We start from the raw sequence: 17,862 nt of genomic DNA, 5'->3' as shown, positions 1-17,862 counted from the left end.
GAAGATCGGTCTGTCACCTAGTGACTGTCCTCAGGAAGGAGCCAAAGTGATTCCGTGAGATTAGAGGGCACAGGCCTGCTCAGCTCACTCAGAGAGCAGAAGACCAGGGTATTCTCTTAACGTCTCCTAGGTCCCCAAGCTAGTCCAGCACCTCCTGGATTGGCAGCTTTGGGAAGACCTGTGCAGTGGACTCCTTTTGGGGTGTCTGCCCAGCCCATGGGCCAGCAGTGTCCCTTTCTCAGGAGATTGCCCCCCCTCCTTGAACCCATAGTGGTGGTCACCAGCCACTGTGCTTGCACCGCATCATGTCCTCCCCTGGCTTAGCTGGTTGACTGGGGTGGACATCAGACTCCACAGGGCCAATCAGATGATCACCTCTTGGAATATGCAACAGGGAACAAGGACTGGTTGTTGGTTCCTGAGAGTGTCTGTGCCTGTAATGTGTCAGCTCTGGAGCTGTAGTGAGAGACTGAGAATGGAAAGTTGCCCTGGACACAGAGCAGGAACACTAACGGGGAACTACAGAGGAAAGGTACCATGGAGAAAGGACATTTAGCAATGGCTTTCCAACTGGATTTTAGCTCCTTCCTGAGGCCCAGACGCATTTCTGCCTGTGGACTCTGTGAAACACCCCTATAACTACATAGTAAATTCTTTGCTGCTTAAGATGGCTCAAGTTTCTTTCTTTTACTTGCAACTAAAAGAACTTTGACTAATAAAAAGGAATGCAATGGCTCCTGTTTTTTCCTGGCATGCTTCCTATAGGTCAAACTCTGTTTTAACTGTTTTTCGTGTATTTACTCATTTAATTCTCCCAGCAACCTTGTGAGGAATATACTAGTAATATGAATTCCAGGAGACTGAGGCACAGAGGAATTAGGTGGCCTGCCCAACACCACACAGCTAATAAGGTGCAGAGCCAGACCCAAAGACAAGCCAGCTGGTTCCAAAGTGTCTGCATTTTACTGCCTCCTTTGGCACAGACCTCCATGTCCTCGTGGTGGAAGGCAGCATTCTGGTAGTGATGAGGCACACACTCGCAGCCTTCTGGGTAATGACCATTCATGAGCTCACAGCACTTACAGATATTTCCTTTTCTTCTTCTTCTTCTTCTTCTTCTTCTTCTTCTTCTTCTTCTTCTTCTCCTCCTCCTCCTCCTCCTCCTCCTCCTCCTCCTTCTTCTTCTTCTTCTTTCTATTATTATTATTATTATTATTATTATTGGGTAATCCTCACCTGAGGATATTTTCCCATTAATTTTTAGGGATAGTGAAGAGAGAGGGAGAGGCAGAGAGAAACATTGATGTGAAAGAAACACATCAATTGGTTGCCTCCTGCATGCAACTCAACCAGGGCCCAGGCTTGGGAGAAGCCTGCAATCAAGGTACATGCCCTTGGCCAGAATGGAATCCGGAACCCTTTGATCTGCAGGCCAACACTCTATCCACTGAGCCAAATTGGCTAGGGCCTTACTGATGATTATGTGCCAGCTTATGTTCTAGGTACTAAAGACAGTGGTCAAGTTTGCATTTTAGTGTAAGTGAGCTGGGAAGCCATTAGAAGGGCATAGCAGGGATGGAGGGGTGATGACAATTCAACATTGATAAAGGGGCGCTGGAATATTGTCACAGAACATAGGGGGAAAAATGCTCACTATGATTAAAGCCAGTGTATCGACTTCTGAGCCCTCACGTGACATGTCTTGGAGGTTGAAGACATAGAAATGGGAGACTGGGTCCTCAATGAGTAGGTGAAGGCAAGAGTCAGTAAAATTGGGTATTGTTATAAATGTAATTACATTTCTAGCCAAAGAATGGCAAGACCTGGAGAAAAATTCACCTCTATGAAGACATGGATTTCTGTTCAGTGCTCTTTTCCCATTGCCTAAAGCAGTGCCTGACATATTACAAGAGTTTAAAAGGTACTTGTTAAATGAATAAATCAAAGAAGGCAGAAAGGGAGATAGGAGCTAACAAGCTTCTAGCTAACAATATCCATAGTGTTACGGGTGAGGAAACTGAGATATTGGGTGGAAAACTTGCCCAAGATCATGTAGTTAATAATTAGCAGAGCTGCGTTTCAATGTTAGGCCTTTCCGGCTCCCTTTACACCACAATGTGCTGGTTCCAAGAGAGTCATGTCACAAAGACCTGAAAGGGGACTTCGAAGGTGGGGCTATTGCTTAGCAGCCAGTTTAGGTTCTAGCCTTCATTTTCTTGGTTGAAGTCCACTTATGAGAGTAGTGACTCATGGCGCTTATGCATAAGAAAAAATGGACTTTAGAAACTATATTGCAGAAGGAGGTCTTGTCCAGAGATTCTTCTTGGAATTCTTCCAAGACCTCGCTACCCAGTCTGCCTAAGAAAAGAAAGAAGAAAAAGATGATCACCCATCCATTACTTTGGAACTTCAATGACCAAATCTCGAACACCACCAGTACGTCATGAAAACTCATTCTTTCAATGTTGGTGTCTAACTGGGAAGAGGTGGGGTATGCACAGGATTCCATCAGGACCCTGATCTGGGTTGGGGGTGGGGAAGTGTTCCTCTCACCAAGTCATGAGCTTTGACACGGGGTGGCACCCACCCAGATGCAAGGGCTCTGGTTTTTTTAATTTGTAGGAAGGTACCTTTGGAGTTAGCTGTAGCCCTGGGCATGGAGGTGATGGATTGGAAGTGCATTGGACATTTGTTAAATTCCAATTATAGGTCAGTGCCTTGCTGTGCAAGATTTGTCCCATGGTGTCTCCTAAATTCCATGGCAGCCTTAAGAGACATGAATGGTTAGAGCCATCTTATAGATGAACCAAGGCTCAGGGAGATTGGGTAACTTCCACAAGGTCACGTTGCTAGTAAACGACTGACTAGGCCCTATTGGGAACCAGTTCTGAGTGGCTTCAAAGCCTGTGTTCATTCTTCTTCCCCCGGAAGAGAGTGGCTGGTATTTAAGAAAGACTGGAAGGTGGGACTGAGAAAGTTTATTTTCCTCTCTTCCAAACTGGATACATCCGTCCTCTGGCAGAACTGGGTCATGGGTTCTCAATCCTATTCAGACCCAAGTCCTGCTTTGAGTAACAAATTATTTGTAACATTTTGAAACATTATTTTGCAATTATTTTATCCTAAAATCAAATTCATGGGTAACATTACCTACCACATATAATTTCAAAAACAACATAATGCCATAATTTTAATGTAAAGGAGAAAAAATAATTCTTAATAAAATAACATATAAATGCTCAGATATGACTAAGTTTTTTGTATGTTTTTTATTGACTTTAGAGAGAGAGAGGAAGGGAGAGGGAGAAAGGGATAGGATAGAAACATCAATGATGAGAGAGAATCATTGACTGGCTGCCTCCTGCACATGTCCCTACTGGGGATGGAGCCCACAACCCAGGCACCTGCCCTGACCGGAACCGAACTGTGACCTCCTGGTTCCTAGTCTGACACTCAACCACTGAGCCACATCGGCCAGACAGATTTGACTACTTTAGAAGACAATGAAGTAGTCGGACTCTTGCACCATATAATGACTAATGAATAAGTATAGAATTAAGAGAGAAGGTTAGATGCCATTTCATAGAAGCAGTGTAGGAAAATAAAAGAGCAGAATTGTGGCTCAGTGGTTGAGCGTTGAGCTATGAAGCAGGAGGTCACGGCTCGATTCCCAGTCAGGGCACATGCTCAGGTTTCGGGCTCGGTCCCTAGTGGAGGGCATGCAGGAGGCAGCAGATCAATGATTCTCTCTCATCATTGTTTGTATCTCTCTTCCTTCCTCTCTGAAATCAATAAAAAATATTTTTTAAAAAAAAAATAAAAGAGCAGAATTATAAATGGACACCTTCATCGCTAGGGTTTATTTCTTTAAGGTCCCAACTACAAGCCCAAGCTGTTTTCCAGTTCTCCCTCCTCCAGGGTCAGCCTAATTTTTGCCCTGCAGCTTTCAGAGACTGTTCAAAGTTCTGCTCAAGTCTTCTGCTGTGCAGCCAGCTTTTTCATTAGCAAATATTCAACGGGAAGAGCAGCACCGACTGTTGGGTTCAGCACTGTGGGCTTCCCCTCTGTCTGGGAGCTTGGGTCTGCATGTTTTTTCTTTTTTCTTTTTTAAATGTATTTCTTTATTGATTTCAGAGATGAAGAGAGAAGGAGAGATAGAAACATCAATGATGAGAGAGAATCATTGACTGGCTGCCTCCTGCACACCCCCTACTGGGGATCGAGCCCACAACCCAGGCATGTGCCCTTGGCCGGAATCAAACCTGGGACCCTTCAGTCCACAGGCTGACGCTCTATCCACTGAGCCAAGCCGGCTAGGGTGCATGTTTTTTCTTGCTTGGTATATCTCTGATGTCTTCAAATATTTTATTTAGTCTAGCTTTTTTATCTCTTCTCAGCCAGAGGATTAGTTGGAAGCACACCAAATTGCCAACGAGGGAACAGGTTGTCATATGTTCAAAGTCCTTTGTAAGACATGTTTCATGTCACTAAAAGAAAATAAATAAACACGAATTTCAAATACATTGTGGGTACCTACAATATTAATTTTACCTGAAATATTAATAAAAGTGAAAGTTATCGAGCAATGCCAAGATTTCTTTACATTTTCTTTACCATCCGTATTACTACAATTTGAGTAGACAGGAATGCTTGGAGGAAATTATACAATAACTTTGAGGTGGAATCTTTGTATCTCATAATGACCTTCTCCTATCTTACTGGGCTGTCTGCATTATTTCTTATTTACAAAACAGTTTTGATGCTATAGGTCAAGTACAGCCAATTATTTGCAGAAATGCGCAGCAGTGTCCAGCAGGACATTGAATGTTAGGTAGGACATGAGACTGGGCACGGCCAGGTGTCCAGCCTCCCTGGCCCATTGAATCTTTGTATCTCATAATGACCTTCTCCTATCTTACTGGGCTGTCTGCATTATTTCTTATTTACAAAACAGTTTTGATGCTATAGGTCAAGTACAGCCAATTATTTGCAGAAATGCGCAGCAGTGTCCAGCAGGACATTGAATGTTAGGTAGGACATGAGACTGGGCACGGCCAGGTGTCCAGATTCCCTGGCCCATTGAGCAGGGGCATCCCTCCAATAATTTTCAACAAGTCAAATGCTCCACAAGTGTCCCCAATACCCTCCAGGGCTCAGTATCACTTTTTTGGAAACCCTACATTAGATCTGTAAAACCATCCTCGGTGTACAATACTAGCCCAGTAAGTGTGGACTCCAGGGTCATCCTTAGGGGCCAAAGGGTGTATGGGCCACGCGTTGTGTTGCCTTCTACACCTGACAATTCCTAAAGCCATCCTAAAAGCAAGTTAGTAATCATATCCAGGTGAAAGCAAGTTAGTGATCATACCCTGGACAAAGGTAAAGAACTCAACACACACCCTGATCCTTCTTGGCTGAGGATGGGAGGGAGTGCTGCTGAGCTGGCTGGAGATGGTCTTCAGCAATAATCACCTCTTGCCACCTACCAGACACTGGTTTGCTTTAGTTCTGTTATCTCAATCCTCTCCACGACCCTGTAAAGAAGAATTCTTATCATTCTCAATGTAGAGATGAGGAAACGGGGACTTGGACATTTAAGTGACTGCCCACGATTTTAAAACTATTAAAACTTCTGTGATTTTGTTGCTCCTCTTAAGGCTTCCAGCCCTGTTACAACCTTGCGCTCCCTTTTGCAGCGGTTCTCAACCTGTGGGTGCCACCCCTTTGGGGGTCGAACGACCCTTTCACAGGGGTCGCCTAAGACCATCAGAAAACACATGTATAATTACATATTGTTTTGTGATTAATCACTATGCTTTAATTATGTTCAATTTGTAACAATGAAACTGGGGGTCACCACAACATGAGGAACTGTATTAAAGGGTCGCGGCATTAGGAAGGTTGAGAACCACTGCTTTAGGGGGACAAGGAGACCACCTGATGGGGAAAGGGCTTGAGGAACAGGAAAAAGGGGGCCTAAGAGGGGCTAATAGGGTCCCCAATTCCCCTGCTCGGGTTGCCCTGGGAGCGCACCTCCATAAGCCATCACTGCAGCGGCTGCTACTAGTCCCTGGTCCTAGTAGCCCCAATTTCCAGGCATTCTGAGCCCCAGTGTCCCCTCTCTCCTCAGCACACACCCAGTGGCCCTTGGGCCCATCCTTCACCCCCGCAGCCCCAATAGTCACGGGTCCAGCAAAGCCATCTACCGCCAACCCAGCTGCAGAGTCCACATTCCCCTGGGCTCTGGGTCCGGGAGGAGGTGCGGGTCCCGCCCTGTAGGTGGCTGGCTTCCAGGGCGGGCGCTCCCACTTGCTGCGCAGGCGCAGGCGAGCTCGGAGCAGAGGCCCGCGAGGCTAGCGTCCATTCCCTTGGCAACGCAGTACACAAATACTAACCCAAACAAGCGGCAGGATGGGCTTCAACAGAGGGGGTGAGGAGGGTTGCGGTGAAGGGGTGTAGCGTACAGGGGAGGAAGACTGGGGGCGGCTGGGAAAGACGAAGTGGAGGAAAGGCCGTTGGGTCCCCTTCATGGACTTTGGTCTGGTTTTTGCAAGGCCCTGTCCTCTGCTCAGCCTCCCTGTGTCTCCCCTCCCCCTCTAAGGCACTCCCTTAGATCCCCCAAGTGGCCCTTCTCCTCTTTCTTGACCTTCAGGACCTGTAGTTCAGCACCCCTTCGGAACAGGAGAAGAGAAGAAGATATTTCCTTATTTCCATCCGCACAACCTTTTGGGAAACAAGTTTCTCCCTCTTAGGGGAGCACCCCACAGAGGGCCTGGATGTTACACAACAGATACTGTGAGTATTCACCTTCCCTGAGGTGTGTCTCCAGTTCCCCACCTATTTAAAGATAGCCAAGTTCAGTGGAAGAAAAACTACAGAATGTGTGACCTTCAGGGTCCCCAAATGAGAAAGTGCCCTTGTTCTCTGCAGCCAGCTGTCAGGGTCAATGTCATAGATTAAAGGACCAGTCCTCCCCCCTTCCAGCCTCCATCCAACACAAGCCCCACTCCATTCCCACCTCCAAAGACTTATGAACCAATGCCAGTTACCCACCCATTAGACCAAGCCTGGATTGTAGATGTGTTGGTAGGAGAGTTCATGAAATAATATGATCAGATACACTTGCATTAGAGCAAATCCAGCTCTGTGGTCAGAGGACTGGATTCACTGGAAGGCAAAGAAATGTCACTTACTCCGCCTTACCCAGGCACATTCCCCTGCAAAGTTACCTGTTACTCATGTCCTTGTTTCTATGGTCTTGAGTCGCAGAAGTCAAGAAGTCAAGAGAGAGCAACTCCTGCAGAGAAGATTCATTCTAAGTTCACGCTGTTTTCATGACGATAACGTTCTCTGTGTTTTTCTTTGTTTGTTTGTTTTAAAAAATATATTCTACCCGAAGAGGTATGACTGGGTACACAACCTCTCCAAAATTCCAACCAGTAAAAAAGGATATACTTTGGGAGCCAGAACAGCCGTGAGGTTTAAGCCGAATAAGGTTAGAAATGGTTGCATGCACTTCAGTTTTCGTGTGATCCATGGTGTTGTATGTATTTGCATTGGGAAGCACAGGGCAGTGAGTGGGAGGTTACCTAAACAGTATGCTCTGAAATTAAAGAAATAAAGACATTTAGGCAAAAGCCATTAAGCCTATCTGAAAAGCTTGAGCTAATGCATTGGAAATGTGTGTGTATGTGTGTGTGTGTGTGAGAGAGAGAGAGAGAGAGAGAGAGAGAGAGAGAGAGAGTGAGAGTCTAGGAGAGTGAGAAACAATCATCAGGAGAAATGGTACCAAATTAGAGTTTCAGTGCTGACGGAGACACCTGATGTTAAAGTACTGGAAGCTTTGTTTATATGCATCGGATTATCTTGTCAGTTAGAAAAACAGCCCAGCCTGTTTTGGCTCAGTGGTTGAGCATCAATCAATTCTGAGTCAGGGCACATGCCCAGGTTTAGGGCTGAGTCCCCAGTAGAGAGCGTGCAGGAGGCAGGCGATCAAAGATTCTCTCTCATCATTGATGTTTCTATCTCTCTCTCCCTCTCCCTTTTTCTCTGAAATAAATAAAAATATATTTTAAAAAATTCCACCCTGACTGATGTGGCTCAGTTGGTTGGAGCATCATCCCGTGCACCAAAAGGTTGTCAGATTCCCAGTCACATACCTGGGTTCTCTCCCTCTTCCTTGCTCTTAATTCAATAAACATATTCTCTGATAAAGATTAAAAAGAAAACAAGCCCAGCTGGCGTGGCTCAGTCGTTGAACATCAACCTATGAATCATGAGGTCATGGTTCGATCCCTGGTCAGGGCACGTGCCCAGGATGCAGGTTGCAGACTCAATCCCCAGTGGGGGGCGTGCAGGAAGAGGTTGATTTCTACAACCTAAGCAGGATGCATTTTTAGGTAGTTGAACCACACCTATCTTGGTTTTCTACCTATCATAGGCCCATTTCTGTAGCTTGAGATGGTTAAACCATAGCTGATACATGAACCAGAGGAGGATGAGTCTGGTGTGTGTGTGTGTGTGTGTGTGTGTGTGTTTTACTTACAAGGCTTCACATGTATACCTGTGTATCATCTTCTAACATATTGATCTTTTTCTTGAACACAGGATCTGACACCTCACCCAGGCACGTACCAGACCATAAATCTTCAGGAGGGAAAACAAAAACAAAGTTTTGCTCCATTTAATGTCATGTTGCCTCGATTTATGACACACTCAAAGGACATGAGTTTTCCTGGGTATGTCTCCTCTTTTCTGGGGCACTTCAACAGAAAGCGATAGGAAAGGAAGGACAGGTACAAAACCACTCATCTTTAAGATTCAACCTCTTTTGCCTTCCAGATCTCTGGCATCACGGAAGTGTAAATCATAGTGATTCGTTTAACAAGTATTTACAAATGTGCCAGGCAGTTCTGTGGGTTCCAGAGATGTTGCAACGAACCCATCACACACGGCTCCTGATTTCTTGGAGCTTACATTCTAGAATCCAGACAGATGAGGAGCAAATAAGAAAATATCAACAGTAAGAAGGAGAGTGGCCATATCTGTATTAGTCTGACCGTGACACATTCGAGAGTTAAAGGGGACCTTATGAATAACTATACCAAGACAGTAGCCATAAGCCAAGACTGTCGTGAGCAAACCAAGCAGAACAGTGACCTGGCAATGGGCTATGAGGACGATAAAACAGGATGAGGATATAATGCTGAGTGATGGATTGACTGGAGGCTACTTTATCAAGGGTTGTGGAGAGAGATCTTTCTGGGAAAGTGAGTGACACCTAATTAGAAAGACATGAACAGCTGAAGGTGCTTGCACAACATGAAAAACCTGATCAGTCTGTTGCCTGTTATCAAGGAGTTAGACCTAGTTCAGGGACAGCTTACTGATGGGATTCACAAATAGTCACTAAGTCATAGACATCATGTTGCATGTTTTGATTTCTAGCCCTGACATGTACAACCCACAGATAAAGCCGCCCGCAAAAGTCACCTGGCCAATGAAATTTGGATCTCCAGACTGGGCTCAGATCCCATGTCTGCAGAAAAGGACCCTAAAAGCGGAGGTAACAACACTGGGCTTCTGTAGAACATTATCTAGTTCTTCCATAGGGGCTCCTAACGGGGAGTCTGTGAATGAGCTTTGGAAAGTCCTGTTCCCCTGAAATTATACGCACAATTTTGTGTGTATATGCATATAGGAATTTGGGGGAAAGTTGTACAATTTTATTAGATTTTTAAAAAATATTTTTATTGATTTCAGAGAAGAGGGGAGAGAGAAATATCAATGCTGAGAGAGAATCATTGATTGGCTGCCTCCTGCATGCCCCCTACTGGGGATCAAGCCCGCAATCCAGGCATGTGCCCTTGACCAGAATTGAACCTGGGACCTTTGAGTCCGCAGGCCGACGCTCTATCCACTGAGCCAAACCAGCTAGGGCAATTTTATTAAAAATTTTTTAAAGATGTGCATGTCGCCGAAACCGGTTTGGCTCAGTGGATAGAGCGTCGGCCTGCGGACTCAAAGGTCCCAGGTTCAATTCTGGTCAAGGGCATGTACCTGGGTTGCGGGCACATCCCCAGTAGGAGATGTGCAGGAGGCAGCTGATCAATGTTTCTCTCTCATCAATGTTTCTAACTCTCTATCTCTCTCCCTTCCTCTCTGTAAAAAAAATCAATAAAATATATTAAAAAAAAATAAAAAATAAAAAAAATAAAGATGTGCATGTCTGCACAAAAGTTCCAGTGAATCTTATTTAATCCTCAATTTGTGGTAGGTACAGGAGAATTATCCTATATAATAAAAGGCTAATATGCAAATCAACCGAACTGTGGAACAACCGGTCACTGTGATGCGCACTGACAATCAGGGGGCAGACACTCAATGCAGGAGCTGCCCCCTGGTGGTCAGTGTGCTCCCACAGGGGGAGCATCGCTTAGCCAGAAGCCCTGAGCGGGGCTCATAGCGCAGTGGCGGTAGTCTCTTCCGCCTCCACAGCAACATTAAGAATGTCTGACTGACGTTAGTCCCATGGAGAGTGGGCCTAAGCCATCAGTCAGACATCCCCTGAGGGATCCTGGACTGCAAGAGGGTGCAGGCCGGGCTGAGGGACCCCCCCTCCCCGAGTGCACAAATTTTATACACCAGGCCTCTAATCTGTATATGATAGAGGAGGAAATTGAGACTCAGACAGATTAAGTGATTTGTGCAGGCCACACATGAGTCTAGATCTAGATCCATCTAGAGAATGATGGAAAAAACCCTGCTCTTTCCATTCTGTCACTTGAGTATTAGATCATCAGGGGGTTGTAGAGCATTCTGTAAGAACATGGATTCTGGGGACAACTGCCTGGGTTCAAATCCTAGCTCCAGTACTTACTTGATGTATGATCTTGGACAAGTCCCCTACTTTTTCTAAGCCTCAGTTTTCATATCTTTAAAATGAGTATAATAATCAATCTGATAAGGTTGTAAAGATTGAGATAAGGTAGAAAAGTATTTAACACAGAACCTATAATAAACGCTCAATACATGTTAGCTACCATAATCCCAAAGGTGCCTTTTATTTCCTAGTGGAATTTTGGATAAATTTCACAAATACTTATTACATGCCTGATGTATTAGTATAATTGTGCTAGGGCCTATAGGTCACATTCAAGAATTGAACATATGATCTTTGTTTTCAAGAAGTTTACCAGTTAACTCTTAGAGATTTACCAACTAAAAAAAAAAATTCTCAACATGATAGACACCAAAGTAAGATGATGAAGAGTCACTGTACATACAAAAGTTGAGAGAATCAGCCCTGGCTGGAGTGGCTTAGTTGGTTGGGCATCGTCCCGTGCACTGAAAGGTTGCCGATTCGATTCCTGATCAGGGCACATGCCTGGGTTGCGGGCTCGATCACTCTTACATTGATGTTTCTTTCTGTCTCTCCCTCTCCCTTCCGCGCTCTCTCTCGCTCTCACATAAATAAATAAATAAATAATTGAGAGGATGACTGAGGCTAGATGACTGTGGGGTGGGGGTTAGCTAGGCCACAACGGCTGCAATGGGCAGCTCTATCTTGCACAGCCAGGAGGACCAGAGACAAAGGGCTCTCCTCCGCATTTGGTCTGAGACAACATTCTCTCCTTGCAGCTGCCCAGCGACAAGGACTTCAGAAGACATCGGAACCGTATGGCCTACTTGAGCCTGTTCTACGGTTCAGAAGCTGGGTCTTCCTCCACCTGCTCCTCCAGACCACAGCATCTCCCCGATGGAGGACCGAGCTGCTCCTCTCCCTCTGCACTGTGTGGTCTGCTCCTCAGCCAGCCTGAGGCCCAGGGAGGGGCAAGGGGCCCTAAGTACCCCGTGAGAGCATAAAGGCCAGTTTGGTGTTGTATTTCGGCCCTCACAGCAACTATTTGAAATGCGAAGGTTTCTTTTTTCTCTCTCCAACATTCTGAAGTTGGGGATTGGTCTGGTTCATGTTCTTTTCCAGAATGGAGAGAGGAAAACACTGGAGTAGAGTGCTGGGAGGGGGAATGACCTCGGGTGGAGGCCTCCCATAGATCCCACCCCGGCCTCCGGTCTGTGCTGAAGCCGGCTGTGCACAGACCTGCTCTCCCTCCCGGGTTCTCTCCCATCGCTCAGTGAACAGACCCCTGGACATAGCTGCTGCTAAGTTTCATTTAGAATAAATGACTAAAAGCAGAACACACACAAAAAGGACATTTTGGAAGGAACTTCAAAGACGTTTGGAGTTTCCCGATTTATTCGTTGCAGGAAGTAAGACTATAGTGAACAGAAGGGGTCAGGGTAGTTGGAAATGGTGCGGTGAGCCCACAGCCACCCGAGGGCATCCCCAGCCCTGCGTGCGGGGTGCAGACAGCTGCCTCTCGCCGTCTAGGCAGCGAAGGCAAAGCCCACCCTGTTGTTGGCCATGTCGTAGACCGAGTAGTACTCCTTGAGGAAGACGTCCCCCAGGATCCACAGCGGCTGCCCGTTGGGGGAGGGCAGGTAAGTGGCCTCGATCCCCAGCCTGCAGTAGCCATTGTTCTAAGGGGAGAGGGGACACCAGGATATAACCATTTGCACTATAGAGACCTCCCCCAACCCTGTAGTCCATGGCACCCTCTGGGGTCTCTGAATTCTTGTTCACCCCAGCCCTGCCCTGGGGATTCCCCATAGCTGCCCAGATGTGAGGTGGGACACGGGACAGCTGTAGGGCCCATCCAACCACATATCCTGGGAGTGACCACATACGTTGAGGACATAGGCGGAGGGAGGCAGAGGGAACTGGGACCCGCTGATGATGAAGGTGATGGTGGGCAAGCTCTCCACGGAGTTGCAGGCGACCACGAACTGGGAGACAGAAAAGGCAAAGCTGTAGAGCGCCCCCTGGAGCCCAGACGAAGAGCGAGCCCCCTTTTCCTGGGTGACTCTGTGCTTGACCTTGCAGCACAGGCTCTCTCAGAGCGAGGACCGCAAGGCCTGACTCCCGTACAACGCTGACCAGACCCCCCTCTTTATTCTGGAATCCTCTCCTTTCAGGCATCTCAGCTCTTAGACCTGGGTTGTATCCATATGGCTATAAGGAGTTAGGCTCATTCCACAACAATTTCTGTGCCCAGAAAGTACAAATTACAGAGAAAAGGTGTGGATACACACACACACACACACACACACACACCTTGGGGAGCCAGGATTTAGTCTGGACCCAGACTCTCACATACAAGGAGAAGCAAACTACTGATATGTGTGCAAAGAGGAGGAAGGGTGAGGACAGGAGGCTTCTCGGAGTAAAACCCAAAGATGTATTCCTAGTGAAGACAGAAACCCAGGTGGAATGGGAAAATGCATTGCACCTTGATGACATTGCAGTCAAATGACAGTGGCCAGACCAAGCTGACGTGTGTTCCTAAGACCTGCGATGGGTTAAGAGCACCTGCCCATAGCCATTGGTCCCACTCACAGTGTGGATGGAGTCGGTATTACTCACCCCCTCACCCTTCCTTGCACTGAGAGTTCATGCTGTGTTCCCACCCGATCTGTCCTGCCAGGGGCTCAGGGGCCCACCCAGCCCTTCCTCCTCCCTCTGATGACCTCATTGCCTGAGCTCGGGCTCCTGTGTTGAGCCTGCCTGGCTGTACAGACTCCCGTGGCTTCTGGTTACTCACATCACCATTCTGAGCCTGCTGGGCTCCTGTCGCTTGCAGGAAGGAGCCCATGTACTGCTGGGGAACTGCCAGCAGGAAGGTGCCTGTATCCACGATGGCCTGGCAGCCCTGGGAGCACCAGCCAGTGGCCTGGTCACCGATGGCAAACCTGAGGGGGACACCGGTACAGAGATTCAGGAGCGTCTGCTACCAACATGATCAGCCCTCACCCACCAGCCGCCCAGCTGCGGCATTCTGGCTCTTCCAGGAAGCAGGCCACACTAACACCTCTGCCAGGCGTGCTTCTGTGCCTTTCTGGTCACAGGAGTGTTGCCCTCAGGCTTGGTCTGGCAACCCCTCCAGCTCTGGCTGAAAGCTCCTGGAAGGCAGGACCTGGATGCCAGAGTCTATCTCAGCCTGAGGGTTTGGTGATTCCTCGAGAAAGCCGTGCCAGGCCAGCAACAGGGAATGCTGTCATGCTAGAGAAACACCCACGCGTGTCCCTCACCCACAGGAACTCTCCGCTTCTCTACTCACTCCTGAATGGCAATCTGCCAGTACAGTTCCTGGGTGACAGGGGCCCAGACGATCTGACCGGAATAAAGCCGCTGGTCCACGCCGCCCAGGATGAGCTCTCCGCCGTACTGATGGGTTGGTTGGCTGAGAAGGAACGTAACGTGCATGAGTTTCCATAATGCAGATGGGTCAGGCGTTCCTCTCCTTCCTCTCCTCTCCCCTCCCCTCCCTCCCTCCCTCCCTTCCTCCCTCCCTCCCACACTGGGGTACGGCAGAACGAAGGGGTGCTCTTCAAACATCACCTGGCTCAAGGTACAAGGGAAAGGGGAATTCTCAAAGAGACACCCAATCATTCTCGGAAATAATTTTCAGAGAATTGGAAACACAGACTATGTCCATAAAGAAGATGGACTTGGAAATCAGGCACCTGGAAAAAAGCTATACAAGTATCCCAGACACCCTGCCTGGGGCAAAGCAAGAAACCCCTCTGAGAGCACCCGGGATGGCCTGACAGAGATGCCGAGGCTGCTGGGATGAGGGTGTTTCTGTCGTGGCCCGGCGGGTCACCAGGTAATGCTGAGAGGATTGGGGTCTGTTGTGTTCACTACCCTGAACCTGCCAGTCATAGACGAAAGGCATTTGGACTTTAGGTTCCCTGAGGATCATGTTGGTAGAAAAGAAAAGCAGGGAGTGACGCATGTCACAAAAGTTCAAGGCCAGAGGGAGAAGGAAAAGCTTTCAAATCAAAATGTTTGTGTTTGAGTCTCGCCTTTACACCCACATGGGTGGAGCTTTCTTAACATTCACAACTTGTTTGAGCTTCCATTTCCTCACTGGAAAAATGAGGCCAACAACAGGATTTGTAAGATGTCATTTGAACTCATTGCTACAAGAACCCTTCATAAAGCCAGAGATGCCGTTATAATTAGCATCTCATTATTGTTCTCTTCACTGGTCAATGTTCATGGCGCTTGTTCTATAGCTCCACAGTTACGCTGATCACTCACAGCATTCTCCAGGTTTACTGGACAAATATTGAGGGACTACTGCTTATTTTTTAAGAAAAGAGTCATCGTATGGTTTATGGCCACAATTAAAAATCCTTCCAGTGCGTTTAAAATAAAATTCCCCCAGAAATGTGTTTATAAATCTTCAGAAATGCATAGCAGATTATAGTCACTGAGTCAGAAAACTCTACAGCCTGAGCTCTGTCTGATGTTGAGTTGTCCAAAGCCCCCACGGAGCCTCATTTGCTGACCTCTTCCCGGGACAAGGCCTCTTACCGAGAGAAGTAGAAGCTGAAGATGGGCAGGGTGAGCTGGCCCTGCTGCAGCATCCCCTGCATGACTGTGGGGGCATTGCCCACCGCCATGTTGGGGTAGGCCATCCCCAGGATCCCATCGAAGTCTGAGTAGTAGAAGGGGTTGTTGGGCTCATTCTCACTCAGGCCGAACTCCTGGTTATTGACGACGATGTTCTGAACCTGGGCCAAGCAGACAGAGCAGCTGATCAACTCAACGTGGACAAATCCTTCCCGGATGTAGGTGCCCAGGGTCTGGAATCTAGACCCTGATCTGGGGGGAGAAGCTGGCTTCTTTCATGCTGAGCTCGCTCCTGGGTGTGGGTGTGGGAGGTGAAAGGGCAACAGCGTCACCCAACCACGTATGTTTTAGGAAAAAGCGTGTGGGTGCTGGGGAAGCAAAGGCGGTTGTTTTCTGGAGTTCTAGTTTCCATTTCCATGGACAGCGACTGGTTTTCTATTGAGCAGTCTATGTGCAAAATCTGTAGAGAAGCTATGGGTGTCAGACATAAAAACATAAGAAAACAGTGAAAGGGCAAGTAACCAAGGTGAAGTTGTATGGAGGAGGAAGCAGACGTTCTGTGTGGTTGCAGAGGGTAGAGTGGAGAGCAGGGAACAGGCACAAGAAGACACACAGTTTCAACACAGCATAACGGGCTTTCTGCAGCCAGGGCTGCTGTGGAGGCAACTCCTGTCTTGGGAGGAAGGTTGAATGAGCTGGCCTTTGATGCCTTTTCCAACTCTCAGCTCCTGGGAAGGTTTGACCTGACTGGTAATCGTGGATTTGTCTGAGCGCTTAAGGCTTTAGAAATGGGAGCCAGAGCACAGAACCTCAGAGGCTATGAGAACATCACTCACAGTCACAGTGTCATATCCCAGGACCACACTCAGGCTGCCACTCCCGTAGGACAGTGTGTAGGTTTGCCCGTTGTTTCTGAAGGTGGAGGACAGGCTGGGGTTGAACCTGTTGTGATTGGCTGTGGAAAGACAGAATGAAATATTAGCATCGTTCACTGCTTTCAGGATGCTTGGAGGAAACGTATCCTCAATGGCCCGGGATCATCAGACCAAGTCTGGGATGGGGCTCAGCCTCAGATCCTTCACAATATAGACAAACTGTGTTAGCCCCAGAAAAGTCTGTCCCCTTAGGCAGCAAACATTGCCCGAATTCCTTTCAATCCATCATTCCCTGAGGGATGGGTCCCCTCAAAAATGTCAGGGATTCTGGCCCACTGGAGAGAGAGGAGGGAAAGGGACAATGTAGAAAGAAGTGGAAGTTTTAGTCTATGTCTGCTGCCTTGCTCCAAAACTGTTGGCAAGACTGAGGGCAAGATTTCTAGAGGTTCCTAATTTAAGAAGGAAGAGATCATGGATATGCACTAAGAACTCTGTACTTGACATTATAACCTGGGCCAATCCTGACTCTGCCCCTTACTCTGCTCTCATCCATGGCAGGGGTGGCATGGTGGTATACTCACAGCAGGCCTGGCTCTGGCAATAGGTGGAGGGCACCCACAGATTGGAAGAGCCCGTGTCGAAGAGGACCAGGAAATTTTGGGGTGGCGTCCCAATGCTTATCTCCCCAAAATAGAAAGCCTGCAAAGAAAGGTTCGTCACCCTCATTACGCAGCTTAGACTTGTCCTAAGGGTGGGGAAGAAGCTGACCCACTGGGAGTCACATTTTGCCCAAATCACTCCTTAGGGGAATAAGAGACTTCTCCCACAATTTTTCCACCCCATGTGTGATTCCCTAAAGTGGCTTCCAGCTCTGATGCTCTGTATAACATCTTACTAAGAACAGTCCACGGGACACCAGTAAGTCAAGATGCCCTGAGCAGACATCATAGCCTTGAGAACATTCTAATACTTTCTCTGGACACCAGTGTATCTTTCCAAAGGGGGCGATTTTCCCTAGTGGCCTTGCACATGTTTTCCTTCTTTTTTAAAAAAATGTATTTTTTATTGACTTCAGAGAGGAAGGGAGAGGGAGAGAGAGATGGAAACATCAATGAGGAGAATCATTGATCGGCTGTCTCCTGCACGCCCCCTACTAGGGATCAAGCCCGCAACCTGGGCATGTGCCTTTGACTGGAATCGAACCTGGGACCTGTCAGTCAGTAGGCTGATGCTCTATCCACTGAGCCAAACCAGCTAGGCACATGTTTTCCTTCTTTCTCCTGCAGCTCATTGCTAGGACTTCCCTGCGATCTCTCCATTGAGTTGAACATTGCCTCTATAAGTCTCTTAACCATATAAATGGGGCTTTGGAGAGATGAGCCGGTAATGAGAGAAAGGGGGAAAGGAAAGGGAGCTACTACCCTATTAGATACTACCAACCCATAATTTATTTAGATACTTTCCGTAGGATAGTGAGACTTGGGTTTAGTAATTAGTCCAAATCAGAGC

The 17,862-nt window shown here is 47.5% G+C and overlaps 2 protein-coding genes across 3 annotated transcripts; one reads left to right on the top strand and one right to left on the bottom strand.

Annotated features, from left to right (window-relative positions):
• The first annotated feature begins 6,380 nt into the window (after window positions 1-6,380).
• On the top strand, window positions 6,381-12,184 carry PIFO (primary cilia formation). 2 transcript variants are annotated; one of them, XM_005860016.2, is made up of 6 exons: window positions 6,381-6,430; window positions 6,653-6,795; window positions 7,400-7,495; window positions 8,608-8,738; window positions 9,448-9,565; window positions 11,641-12,183. In XM_005860016.2, the coding sequence occupies exons 1-6, from the start codon at window positions 6,412-6,414 to the stop codon at window positions 11,863-11,865; spliced, it is 732 nt and encodes a 243-aa protein (XP_005860078.1). In that variant the 5' UTR covers window positions 6,381-6,411; the 3' UTR covers window positions 11,866-12,183. The 2 variants fall into 2 exon arrangements, with proteins under 2 accessions (XP_005860078.1, XP_014390103.1); XM_014534617.1 differs by having other exon boundaries at window positions 6,407-6,538; window positions 11,641-12,184.
• Window positions 12,185-12,272: 88 nt separating this feature from the next.
• Window positions 12,273-17,079, bottom strand: LOC102261843 (gastricsin). Its single transcript, XM_005860103.1, has 7 exons — window positions 16,935-17,079; window positions 16,315-16,433; window positions 15,440-15,639; window positions 14,178-14,300; window positions 13,662-13,809; window positions 12,748-12,846; window positions 12,273-12,540 (listed from the first exon to the last, which is right to left on the bottom strand). Exons 1-7 carry the CDS (start codon window positions 17,077-17,079, stop codon window positions 12,388-12,390), a joined length of 987 nt encoding a protein of 328 aa, XP_005860165.1. The 3' UTR covers window positions 12,273-12,387.
• Window positions 17,080-17,862: the final 783 nt, after the last annotated feature.

This window comes from Myotis brandtii, unplaced genomic scaffold (genome assembly GCF_000412655.1).
Source record: "Myotis brandtii unplaced genomic scaffold, ASM41265v1 scaffold131, whole genome shotgun sequence".
NCBI classification, from domain to species: domain Eukaryota; kingdom Metazoa; phylum Chordata; class Mammalia; order Chiroptera; family Vespertilionidae; genus Myotis; species Myotis brandtii.
This window is presented reverse-complemented; position numbering and strand designations above follow the sequence as displayed.